The sequence below is a fragment of the Danio rerio genome, chromosome 15, assembly GCF_049306965.1.
Source record: "Danio rerio strain Tuebingen ecotype United States chromosome 15, GRCz12tu, whole genome shotgun sequence".
Taxonomy (NCBI): Eukaryota; Metazoa; Chordata; class Actinopteri; order Cypriniformes; family Danionidae; genus Danio; species Danio rerio.
This window is the reverse complement of record NC_133190.1, coordinates 35054166-35067115: the sequence shown is the minus strand read 5'-3', so window position 1 is coordinate 35067115 and position 12950 is coordinate 35054166. Positions and strand designations below refer to the sequence as shown.

At 42.1% G+C, this 12950-nt stretch overlaps 1 protein-coding gene across 2 annotated transcripts in view; it reads left to right on the top strand.

Annotated features, from left to right (window-relative positions):
* frem2b (FRAS1 related extracellular matrix 2b) overlaps positions 1 to 12950 on the top strand; it is a 159828-nt gene that overhangs the window by 142660 nt on the left and 4218 nt on the right. The window contains exons 17-23 of one of the 2 annotated variants that reach the window (XM_005157636.6): positions 151 to 343; positions 555 to 659; positions 1484 to 1611; positions 1738 to 1872; positions 4464 to 4590; positions 5724 to 5911; positions 7804 to 7950. In XM_005157636.6, coding sequence (XP_005157693.1) covers positions 151 to 343; positions 555 to 659; positions 1484 to 1611; positions 1738 to 1872; positions 4464 to 4590; positions 5724 to 5911; positions 7804 to 7950 — 1023 coding nt within the window. Of the gene's footprint in view, positions 1 to 150; positions 356 to 554; positions 660 to 1483; positions 1612 to 1737; positions 1873 to 4463; positions 4591 to 5723; positions 5912 to 7803; positions 7951 to 12950 lie in introns of both variants that reach the window. The other variant, NM_001137661.1, reaches the window with a different exon arrangement.

The window sequence follows — 12950 nt, the reverse complement described above, 5'->3', positions numbered from 1 at the left end:
AAGCTTTTCTAAACCTAAAAGCAATGTTTTATTTGCATTAATAGAACATTCTTGGCTATAACAAACAAAGGAACATTAGAATGTATATTGGAATTACTAAAGATTGTTATGTAGTAGTTATTATGCGCTAAAGTGTTGTTCTTTGTGCAGGTGCTGAATCTGGTGCAGTCTTACGTGACGCTGCGTGTTCCTCTACATGTCTCATATGTGTTTCATTCACCCGTCGGCGCTGGAGGCTGGCAGCACTTTGACCTGCAGTCTGAGCTGCGTCTCACTTTTGTGTATGACACCGCCATCTTGTGGAGAGACGGCATCGGCAGTCCACCAGAGGCTGAATTACAAGGCAAGTGCTTCAGTCTTTCTGACCAATCAAAAAAATGATATAATTAATATGATGACATTTTATTACCAAAATTGTTATTTCAAATTGAAATAACTATTTTCAGAAGCAAATACTTCTGAAAAATGTATGTGTTTAGCCATAGGGACTTTATGGTCCTGTGTGGGTATGTGTTTTGTTTTGTTTTAAATTATGTAAAATATGTATATTGTAGGTGCTCTCTACCCTACCAGCATGCGCATCAATGAGCAAGGCCGTCTGGTCGTCAACTTCCGTACAGAAGCACGTTTTCGAGGGCTCTTTGTCACAGCACATTCAGGTTTGTTATTAAACATTCATTCATTTATTTATTAATTATTATTGATAATTATTATTATTAATATTAATAATTGTTTATAAATTATTATTTATTTATTAGGTCATATTATCTATTTTGATGATGATGATAATTATTATTGTAGTATTAATAATAAAAATTTGTATTATTATCATTATTATTGTTATTATTATCATTGGTGTTGTTATAAAATATGTAAATGTGAAATGTGTAAATGTTACACTATTTTGGAAATAGTAAAAAATGACACTGTATGACTCAAAATTATTGTAATAATGAAATGTATGAATAAGAAAATAAAAAAAATATCTTAAGTATGTATTTATAAAATTGTTGTTATTTTTATTTTATGCCAAAAAATCATTAGAATTTCAACAATTTTTATTCCATCAATCTATCAAAACTTTTAATTTTAATTAGACATGCATTGCATATCTAATTTCGATATTAAGAGAATAAAATTTGGGCAACTTTAAAGGTGGTTTCCTCTGTATTTTCATTTTGTTTTTAATCCTCAGATTGCAGATTTTCAAATTGATGCTTGACCAAATATTACCTAATCCTGTCAATGTATCAATGGAAAGCTTATTTGTTAAGATTTAGACGATATATGCAGTGAAAATCAATTCCAAAAATTGACACTTATGAGATCCAGGGTTACAAATATTTATTTAAATATTCATTTATCATTTATGTGATATTTACATTTTGGGAGTGGAATAGTTTTTGGTAGTGTAAATGTAAGTTTTTTAAGCCTGTTATTATGACCCTGTCATGTGGTATTGAGTTCATTTCTGTCAATGCAGCCTCTCCAATGACTTCTATGGTCATGTGTGTGGATCATCCTGGACTGACCTTTAACCTGAGCTTGGTGAGGAGTGAACCGACATACAACCAGCCAATACAGCAGTGGACCTTCATCTCAGACTTTGCCGTAAGTCTGATTACAGCTATAAATCAATACATTATTCTTTAATCCAAGCGAAATCTTCTTTTATTGCTCGACTGCATTTTAGTCTCTTCACTGTCTCTTCTGAAATTTGTCCTGCTTTTCCTCCAGGTGAGAGACTATTCTGGAACATACACGGTCAAACTGGTTCCCTGCACTTCTCCTCCCAATGTAGAGTACAGCTTTCGGCCTGTGTGTCATCCCAGAGAGCCCATAACCTTTGATCTGGACATACGCTTCCAACAGGTTGATATTAAAACACACACTGAAAACAAATAAATAAATAAAGGGTTTAATAAAGGTTCTCACACTTTTTGAAAGTGCTTGAATTTTAATTTTATAGTGTTATTTCAACATCTGTGCAGCTATGCTTTCAGAAACTGAAGAAAAAAATTAATTAATTAATTAATTTTAAAAACTATGACACACAATGCACATTTGATCAATATTTTAAACCAAATCACTTTTTATTGTCACATCAGCAGCAGCACGTGTACTATGATGAGTAAAAAGCTTTGATGCTGGCTCCAACCAGTGCAAAATACAACAACAGTGCAACATACACCAGCTTACTTCAAAAAAACAAAACAAACAATACAAAACAAAACAATAAACAATTATCAATGTTATACAGTAATACGTAAAAGACAATAAATACGTGAAGGACAATAAATGCGTTAAGAAAAACAAACACTACACACAAATATACACAGATCAAAAGACTACACAGTCAAAAAGGTGTACACATAGTTGTGTGGAAAATTATTGTAGGTAATATTGTTCAGATGCCACATTTGAATATAACCAGTATTGAATTGTATTCTTTGAACATGACTGTTCATCATTACTGTGATATTTGTGTAAGTATTGTAAGTATGTAAATATTAAGTGTAAGTGACAGAAGACGGGCCCGCGTGATTAGGGGGCCTCGCTTCGTCACGATTTTCAATAATTGTAAATCCGGCAACCGCAATAATCAAACTCTTGGGAACAACTGTGGTCGGAACCAAAGTTTACAGGTCTGTGTTCTCTGAACACCTCTCAAGCGGTGGACTACTTCATTCTGATTGCTTGCCGGCGAACCGCGTCATAGCTCATACCATAAAGTTGACTTGATTTCAACAATCCTCGACGCTCACATCGGAGAAGATGCGTCGCGCTGTTTCTCGCCGCTGGTTCTCATTGAAAATGAATGACTTCTGGCTACTTTGACGCTCTCGCAGCTTTCGGTTTGTGATCGCTCCTCAGTTTGTTGAAGGCTTCCCCGCGTTGTCGCTCCACCCCGCCTCCCTTCCCCGCTCCTCAATTTGTGATCGCTTCCCCGTGTTGTCTCTCACCCAATTGCTAATTGAAAAGTGCTAGTAAATTTTACAATTAAATACAAAGAATCCATAGATAAAACTTGGACATGAAGGGACTGTTCACCCAAAATAAAAAAGGATTCATTATTTACTTAGCCTCGAATTGAATCTTCTGTTGAGCACAAAAGAAGATATTTTGAGGAGTCTGAAAATAGTAGAAAAAACAAATACTCCATGGTAGCAAAAACAAACTCTATGGAAGTTAATGGTCACAGGTTTCCAACTTATTGCATCTACTTCTGAAAAAAAAAACAGTTACAGTTAAAGAGCTTCTGTTACTCTTTACAAAGTCTGTAATGCAGTGTGACAACTTTACAAAACAAAAGCCTTACTAAACTGTGCTGGACAAATTCTTCATTTTGGCAGTTTTATATTAACATTAAACAGAGCTGCATGCTTCTGTATCTAACAGCCAGGAACAGCGAAACATTGGCTTATTATCTGTCATTATCCTGTTTGTGCGGTTGAATACTATAAATACCAGCTGCTATAGTGAAATCTTTTTCTTGTTGTATCATTTAACCTCAGTCGTGTTTTTTGAACATTAAATGATCAGATTTTGCAAGTTTTCAATAAACATTCCTTATAATAGTCAATGCTGCTTTAATATGAATATACATTTGTTTTTAAAATGAATTTAATATATTTGTGATGTTTATAAGAAGTCTCTTCTGCTCAAAGATCATTCATTGATCATTTAAAAAATTTAAAAAGGTCATTTAAAAATATATATATTTTACTATTTAAAATTATTTATTGTTCTATTTTATTATATTATATTTTAAAATGTAATTTATTCCTGATTTCAAAGCTAAATTTGAGCATTATTAGACCAGTGAGTCACAGAAGCCTTCAGAAATCGTTCCGATACTAATTTGCTATTCAAGAGATGTTTATGTATTTATTATTATTATTGTCAATATTTATAAACAGTTGAATGATTTTTCTCAGGATTCTTTGATGAATAGAAAGACCCAAAGATCAACATTTATTTGAAATAAAAACCTTTTAAAACATTCTACATTACACCATTTAAAAGTGTGTCTTTTTAAAGAAATTGTAAAATTAAAAGTGACGATATAGTCATTTATAATGTCACAAAAAATACTATTTCAGATAAATAATGTGCATGAACTTTCTATTCATTAAAGTTCAAAATTCATCAAAATATACTGTTTTCTTAATAATAGTAATAATAATAAATAATAATAATAATAATAATAAATGTTTTTTAGAAGCAAATCAGATTATTAAAACAATTTCTGAAGGATCTTGTTTGTATAAATACATATAATTTCTTGTTTTTTTTTTATTCTTTGGATCAAATAAATGCAGCCTTGGTGAGCAGAAGAGGCTTCTTTTAAAAACATGACAAATTTTACTTTTCTAAAATGTTTGATCAGTAGTTTCTATTTAATAAAGTATATAACAACCACTGTGTTTTAATGAAAGCTCTGTATGTGTTGATTTCTCCAGGTGAGTGATCCAGTGTCAGCAGAGTTCAGTCTGAACACACAGATGCTTCTGCTTTCAAAGAGGACTCTCTGGCTGTCAGACGGCTCCATGGGCTTCGGTCAGGAGACTGACACTGCTTTCTCAGAGGGTAAAATCCTGTGGCTTGTAGGGATATTTCACCCAAAAAATGAAAATTCTGTCAAGTTAAACAAAAAAATAGGATATTTTGAAGAATTCAGGTGAAATCAAAATGACAAACACACCAAAATTTATTTGATGTCAGCTGACTACCTTGATTTCAAAACCACATCAAATTGACTGATAAGATTGACATCATAAATCATGGTAAAAAAAGAATTACAGGACAGTCCTGTTATCAATTTTGAGGTGGTTTCTGACACCAATATAAGATCTCAACATAAAACAGAATGTGTAGATACACATATATAAACCAATATACAAGTTATTAAATAATAGTATTAATAATAGCGTCAGCCATGACAACAATATTGTCAGTAAAAAGGAAAAACTGAAGAATAATGACAAGGACATACTATTGCAAATAAAAATGACAAATAAAATAAATTAATAGATATATGTTTTTCTGTGTTCAAAAATACAAAATAAAAGAAAAATTTGATGGAAAAAAAAATCTCAATTTGACATCAAGATAGTTTACATGCATTTCAGGAAAACAAATTTAGTGTAAATTTGGAATTTGGAGATGAAGCTTTAAATGAAAACATTTCTTATGTTAAAGTACTTTTTGTGTCTTTTTGGGGTATTAAGTTCACCAATGTGTGCATGTCAAATAGATGTCAAGGTTTTCACACAAATCAGTTGCCATTTTTGACAGATTTTTGATGTCGATTTGGCATCAAGTTTCTTCATGGGTACACTGAAAAAAATTATTCAAAGATGATTCCTTGGATTTACTCAATTTTTTCACGTTAAGTGGTTGTAAACAATTTATTTGGGCTTAATTTAAACAAACAAATTAAGTTCAACATTATTAAACTTAATTTGTTTGTTTAAATTCAACACAAATAAATTGTTCAACAGTTCAACAGCAACAGTTTTGCATGCATCACTTTTTTCAGTGTATGGAAGTCATTGGTTTTCAACATTCAAAAGGCCACCTCTTATTTTTAACATCGACAGAAACAACCTCAGATGAATACATGTTTATTTTTGGGGTGAACTATTGCTAGTAATAAAGGTTCTAGTAGCATTGTGTTTTATTTAAACGCTCACTTATTCATGGCTGATGTTTTTCTTTAGGAGACATGATCTATGGCCGTGTGATGGTAGATCCGGTTCAGAATCTCGGGGACTCGTTCATCTGTAACATCGAAAAGGTGTTTTTGTGCACAGGAGCAGACGGATACATCCCAAAATACAACCCAGACAACTTTGAGTACGGATGTCTGGCTGATTCACCGTCTCTTCTCTACCGCTTCAAGATCATCGTAAGTATTGACACAGTTTAGTAAATATCAAGATTTGAACAAAGGAGTTGACATTCTACAGATTTCCAGTATGATGAATAAAATGTACAGTAAATACATACAGTTGAAGTCAGAATTATTAGCTCCCCTTAACTAACTGGCTTAACCCAGTTAAGCCTTTAAATGTCACTTTAAGCTGTATAGAAGTGTCTTGAAAAATATCTAGTCAAATATTTACTGTCATCATGGCAAAGATAAAATAACCAGTAATTTAAAATGAGTTATTAAAACTATTATGTTTAGAAATGAGTTGAAAAAATCTTCTCTCCATTAAACAGAAATTGGGGAAAATTGGGGAACTAAATAGCTGTATTTAGTAAATGTTTTCGAACATTTTATGAAATATAACTTAGTGATATCTATATTTGGATTTGTCCTGGTTTTAGTATCATTACCATTGTAAAAATATAATGCTACTATACTGGTTATACTATTTTTGTTATTTAATGTATTTTATTTTGTCTTTAAATGTAGTTTTTGTAACTTTTTTCTTTTTTATGTACATTTTCTTGTATATTTTAATCACTTTAATATTGCAACTTTGAGGGCTTTATTTTGATGGTCCATGAGCAAAGTGCAAAGCGCAGGGCACAAACGCATTTAGGGCGTGTCAGAATCCACTTTTGCTATAAGGACAGAAAAATTCACTTTGCGCCGTGGCACATGGTCTAAAAGGGTTGAGTTTATTTTCTGAATGAGTTATAGGTGTGTTTTGAGAATAAACCAATCAGAGTCTCATCTTCCATTCCCTTTAAGAGCCAGTTGCATCGCACCATGGTGCATTTGCTATTTACATGACGTAAAGTAAGTGTAAGTGGAAAAACTGAGCGTTTTACTAGCAAGAAAACAGTTAAACAGAGCATCTGCAGCGCGAGAATGAGAGACAAATTATTAACTTTCACTTTAGCTCTCGTGGATAGGGAACCCTTGGACGCACAGACATCAATTAGCCTATAAATAATTAATTTCGTTTGTCAAATATTTGTTTTACAACTATTTCTAAATTCAGTTCTAATTTCCAGCAAACGAATACATGAAAAATATTGACTAAGTGTGGTCAAAAAACTGAGTTATATCCTAATACACATGCTGTGCCCCATATGGTCCAAAACCTATGACTATGTCCTTACAGTTGGGCAAATCTAAGCTTATTTTTATAAAACAAATAAAAATAGCTTATAATAAATAATACTGCTAATAATAAATCATTATTCAAAAGCAAATTGTTATAAATGAACTAAGAAAGCCTCCCGAAATAAAGAAGGCATGAAGGCAGTAGTTTTTATATTTATGTAGGCTAGAAAATAATATGTTTGTAATATTTTAATCCTTTATGTTTATATCCTATATATATTCTTATTATATCCTATATACATCCTTAATATTTTAATTCTTTTCATATATAAAGATATTTGCGTATTGCTCCACAATTTGTGTGTATTAAGCAGTGTGTAAGCGAGGCGCACAACTAACACGCTTTGCACTGGACAATAGACTGGCTTTGTTCTGGTCTATTGAAAAATCTATTATAGTTTCTTAAAAATAACAACGCGCCAGCAATACACCTCACCAAAGAATTACAATTTCACAGAAGGGCTAATAATGTAAATTCTAACTGTGTTGCATATTTTTCTTGGTTTAGTTTGTTTCAAAAGCCATGTTCAGATTTTATAAAATCTATAAGGTTCTTATTTAATAATGATTTGAATATTAAATGTGTTTTTTTGTTTTTGTTTTTTGATGCCAGGTGCATCCAGTGTCTCTGTTGACATGCTGTGCATCCTTGTCTTTGTGCTGCATTCAGGATCTTTTTAGAGTAAAATGTGTCATTTTAAACTCATTCTGCTTTACAGGACAAAGCTCAGCCAGAGACTCAGGCGAGAACATTCGGCAGCATTAGTTTCAATGCTTTCCTGGCTGTAGATGATCCTCAAGCCCTGGCGCTGGTGAGACAGCCGGGCTCTGATGGATTTAGATTGGATTCAACAGCTCTGTTTCAGGTAAGAAGGATAAGATGGTTGAAGATGGTTTCTGGCATAATTTACTAACCCTCTTGTTATTCCAATCCCACAAGAGTCATTTTTAGAACTCAAATTTATAATCAAATCTGAGAGACTTCTGTTCCTTCTTTGGAAGTATATTACTATAGTAAAAACAACGCACATTTTAAAATGTTTATAATCAAACTAAAAGACTGTATCAAGTAGTTCCCCTTCGGGGGGAACTTCAGCACTATAAGTGGATTTGATTTGTAAAATCCACGCATTGGGAGGTTCGGTTCAGAAGCTACTCGTCTGAAAGAGTATTGAACGGGCCAATTAAGAATGAATTGGCAGCGCAAGCCTGCGCAGGTGAGCGGCATAAGCAATCAACTGAGTATATAAGCTCACCTGGCGCCAGCAGACGCTATCCTTTTCGCTTCAGAGACTTTCTGATCGAGTCGATGAGGGTTCCTCCTGCTGTGACCAGCGATTCTGAGCGAACGAGAGCATTCTCCCGGTCCAGAGTGTGTACACGCAGTGGCAGACGGTCGAGCTGGGTTTCTCCCTTGCCTGGCGTTCTTTGGGTCCGGTCCTCCAGAGCGGTGCGTATAAAGTTGCAAACTTCACAGAAAGAGCAACACAGTCGTGCAGCACGTCCTTATCAGGACGGCGCTCCGACTGTGCGTTTCTGGATGCGGTGGTTTCCTGTCCTCGGATGATGGGCGCGGGCACTGAGTTACATGTCTGGGGGTCCAGCATGTTAATGCGCTGCTCGCGGGCAGTTCATGTCGTCATTGCGATGCCATGACTGTTGCGCAAGATCGCGGTTAGCCTTTGCAAAAGGGTGAACCACCCCAGTTGTCCCCTGCTCTGCAGCGGGCACTCGGGCAGATCTGAGGGTTTCAGCGAGAGATAATCCGTCGCCCACGGGCCCGCGGACCTCCCGCTCCTCTAAGCGCTCCATCCAAGCTTCGGGCGGGGGAAGCGATCCGTCTAACAGATGGTAGCCCTTACGCCCGATGACACCGGAGACCAGATGTCCACCGCGGCATCGGAGGGTGGGCTTTCATTGTCCGATGATGATCCAGACCCGCTCGCCCCCTTCGGGCTGGTGAGCGCTGTCACTACGGATCCTGAAACGGACATGTTAGCCGTGCTTTCCCGGGCTGCTTCGGCCGTGGGTTGGAGATGGTTTATCCCCCAGCTCCGCGGCCGGACCGACTAGAGGGGCGTTCCCTTCTTCCCGGAGGTGCACAGTAGGCTCACGCGGTCTTGTAAAGCACTTTTTTCTGCTCGTGCTGCGTGTTCCTCCACCCTAACCACTCTTGACGGTGAAACAGCCAGGGGGTATGTGGCGATTCCTCAGGTTGAGTGCGCGATGGCGGTAAATCCGCGCGGCGCCTCTTCTTGGCGGGATCCGCCTCGTCTCCCATCCAAAGCCTGTAAGTTATCTACCTCCCTCGGAGCTAGAGCTTACATAGCTGCGGGCCAGGCTGCTTCCGCCTTGCATGCGATAGCCACCTACTAGCGCTACCAAGCGCAGGCGCTGGCCGAGCTGCACGAGGGTGGGTCCAACCCAGGCTTACGAGCTTCGCACCGCCGCCGACTTAGCTCTTCGGACTACTGAGTCCGCTGCGTGTGCGTTGGGGAGGACGATGTCCACATTAGTGGTCCAGGAGCGCCACCCCTGGCTGATATGCGCAAAGTCGACAAAGTCCGCTTTCTTGACTTCCCCATATCCCCAGCCAGGTTCGGCGACACTGTCTGTGAATTCACCCAGGAATTCAAGGCGGTGAGAGAGCAGTTGGTGGGTGATGTCTTATCGGCGGTCCGTAGCCCGCTCCGCCCGCCGTGCCATTCATACCTGCTCCTCGCCGAAGGCGCCCGCCTACGAGAGCTGCTCCGCCCCCGCACACGCCTCAGGCGAAGCGAGCGCGTCGGGCACCTCGGAAGCAGGCAGCCCCCCTGCCCAGAACGCCGCTAAGTCCGGCAACGGACCGCGAAGCGTCCCTGGGACAGGCCATCTGGAGAAGAGGGAACTTGCTCTTTCCCCGCTGGAGGGCGGGGCCCCATTTCCAACGGCACTTTTTACTGCCATGAAAACATTATGAAAGGGCACTTTTCACTTCCCCAGATGTGACAGCCCGAAATCTGCCAGTCTGGGACGCTATGCTTTCTAGCTTGCAGATTCGGTGCGTTTCGCCAGTGGCTCACGAGCGCTGGGAGGACGGTCTCCTTTCTCCCACCCCTCGAGCCTCCCCTCCGGAGCTCGGGTTTGGAGTGAGAGCAAATATCTCACCTCCAGCTTTTCCGTGGGACCCGCGAGCTTCCTGGATCAGCACACCCACTCCGCGCTGCCCCACTGCTGGTACGTCAGCGATTGTAGCGATGAGTCCATTAGCGAGAGCTCTGCCTGCCTGGTTAGCGCGGGCCAGCTCTTCGCGGTGGCTCATACGCACAATCAGACTCGGCTATGCGATTCAGTTCGCGAAACGGCCCCCCAAGTCACGGGTGTGTATTCACCAGGGTCAGCCCCCTGTCCGCCCCTGTCTTGCGAGAGGAGATTGCTGTCCTCCTGGCGAAGGATGCAATCGAGCCGCTCCCTCCAGCCGAGATGGAGAGCGGGTTTTACAGCCCACGCTTCATCGTGCCCAAAAGAGCGGTGGGTCACGGCCAATCCTAGATCTGCGCGTTTTGAACCGCTGCCTGCACAAGCTGCCGTTCAGAATGCTCACGCAGAAGCGCATCCTCCGGTGCGTTCGTCCTCTGGGTTGGTCTGCAGCATTAGACCTGATGGACGCGTATTTCCATGTCTCCACTCTTCCTCGCCACCGACAGTTTCTGCGGTTTGCGTTTGAAGGTCGAGCTTGGCAATACAAAGCCCTCCCCTTCGGGCTCTCTCTGTCTCCGCGGGTCCTCACCAAGCCCGCGGAGGGTGCCTCAGCGCCCCTTCGGCTCGCGGGCATCTGCATACTCAATTTCTTTACGACTGGCTGATTTTTGCCCTCTCTCAGAGCAGTTGATTATGCACAGAGACAAAGTGCTCTGGCACTTCCACCTGTGGGGGTTTCAGGTCAACCGAGAAAAGAGCAAACTCGCCCCCGTGCAGAGGATCTCTTCTCTCGGGCTGGAGCTGGACTCGGTCACCATGGCAGCGCGCCTCTCCGGAGAGCGCGCTCAGCTGATGCTGTACTGTCTGAGAGAGCTCGACAGTAAAATAGTGGTCCCACTGAAACTATTTCAGAGGCTCCTGGGGCATATGGCATCCGCAGCCGCTTCATGCCGCTCGGATTATTCTATATGAGACCACTTCAGCACTGGCTTCACGATCGAGTCCCCAGACGCGCATGGCACGCGCGCGCACACCGAGTCTCTGTTACTGCGCTGTGTCGCCGCGCCCTCAGCCCTTGGAGCGACCCCTCGTTCCTACAGACCTGGGTGTCTCTAGAACAGGCGTCCAGTCTTGTTGTCGTTTCAGCAGACACTTCCAACACGGGCTGGGGGGCTGTGCGTTGCGGGCATGCGGCTGCGGACCTGTGGAAAGGTACCCAGTTGCATTGGCATATCGCCTGGAGCTGTTGGCAGTGTTCCTCGCTCTCCACCGTTTTTTTCCGGTGCTGGAGCGGCAACACGTGCTGGTCAGGACGGACAGTACGGCGGCGGTGGCGTATATCAGCCGTATAGGGGGTATGCGCTCTCGCCGCATGTCTCAGCTCGCCCGCCGTCTGCTCCTCTGGAGTCATCCGCGGCTGAAATCGCTGCACACCATTCATATTAAGGCAAGCTCAACCGTGCAGCCGATGCGCTCTCACGGCAGCCTTGCGTCCTGGAGAATGGAGACTCCACCCCGAGTCTGTTCAGCTGATATGGGCGCGATTCGGGGAAGCCCAGATCGATCTGTTGCTTCCCCCGAGATCGCTCATTGCTAGTTGTTCTTTCCCTGACCGAGTGCTCTCGGCACGGATGCACTGGCTTACAGCTGGCCTCGGTGCACGCGCAAATACGCGTTTCCCCCAGTGAGCCTGCTCGCGCAGTTACTGTGCAAGGTCAGGAAGAGGACGAGGAACAGGTTGCTGGTTGCGCCCCTCTGGCTCAACCGGACCTGGATGTCAGAGCTCTCCCTCGCGATAGCCCTCCCCTGGCAGTCCCTTCGAGAGAGCACCTCTTCTCTCAGGGACAGGGCACCACCTGGCACCCTCGCCGATCTTTGAAGAGATTTTAGACGCGAGGAAGACTTAGGTAACCTCCGATTGCGGTGGCTAATACCGTCACTCGGGCTAGAGCCCCCTCCCCGAGCGCGCCTATGCCCTGACGTGGAGTCTATTCACTGAATGGTGTGTCTCTCGCTGAGAAGACCCCCGTAATTTGCCAGATCAGCGTTGTGCTTTCTTTACGCCGAGAGAAGCTGGAGAGCAGGCTGTCGCCCTCCACACTCAAGGTTACGTGGCTGCCATCTCCGCTCTCATAACGCGGTGGCTGGCAGCACCGTGGGAACGCATAACCTCATCATCCGGTTCCTCAGGGGCGCTAAGCGAATTAATCCTTCCCGCCCCCTCTCATGCCCTCTTAGGATCTCGCCCTCGCTACACAAGCCGCGTCAGATCCCTTCGATCCTCGACTCAGTATCTTTCTGTCCCTGAAGACAGCTCTGCTGGTCGCGTTGATATCGATTAGAGGGTCGGGGACCCGGAGGCATTTTTCGGTCAGTGACTCGTGCCTGTAATTGGGCTGGCTTCTCTCACGTCCTGAGACCCCGCCCGCGATATGTGCCCAAGGTTCCTACCACTCCGTTTTAATACGAGGTAGTGAGCCTGCAAGCGCTGCCCTCGGAGGAGGCAGACCCAGCCCTTCTTTATTGTCCAGTTCGCGTTTTGCGTATTATCCGGACCGCACTCAGAGTTTAGATCATCTGAGCAGCTCTTCGTCTGTTATAACGGTCGGCAGCAGGGAAGTGCCGTACCGAAATAAGTTCCCACTAGATTGTGGATGCCTTTCTTTCACTATCAGAGCCGAGATAA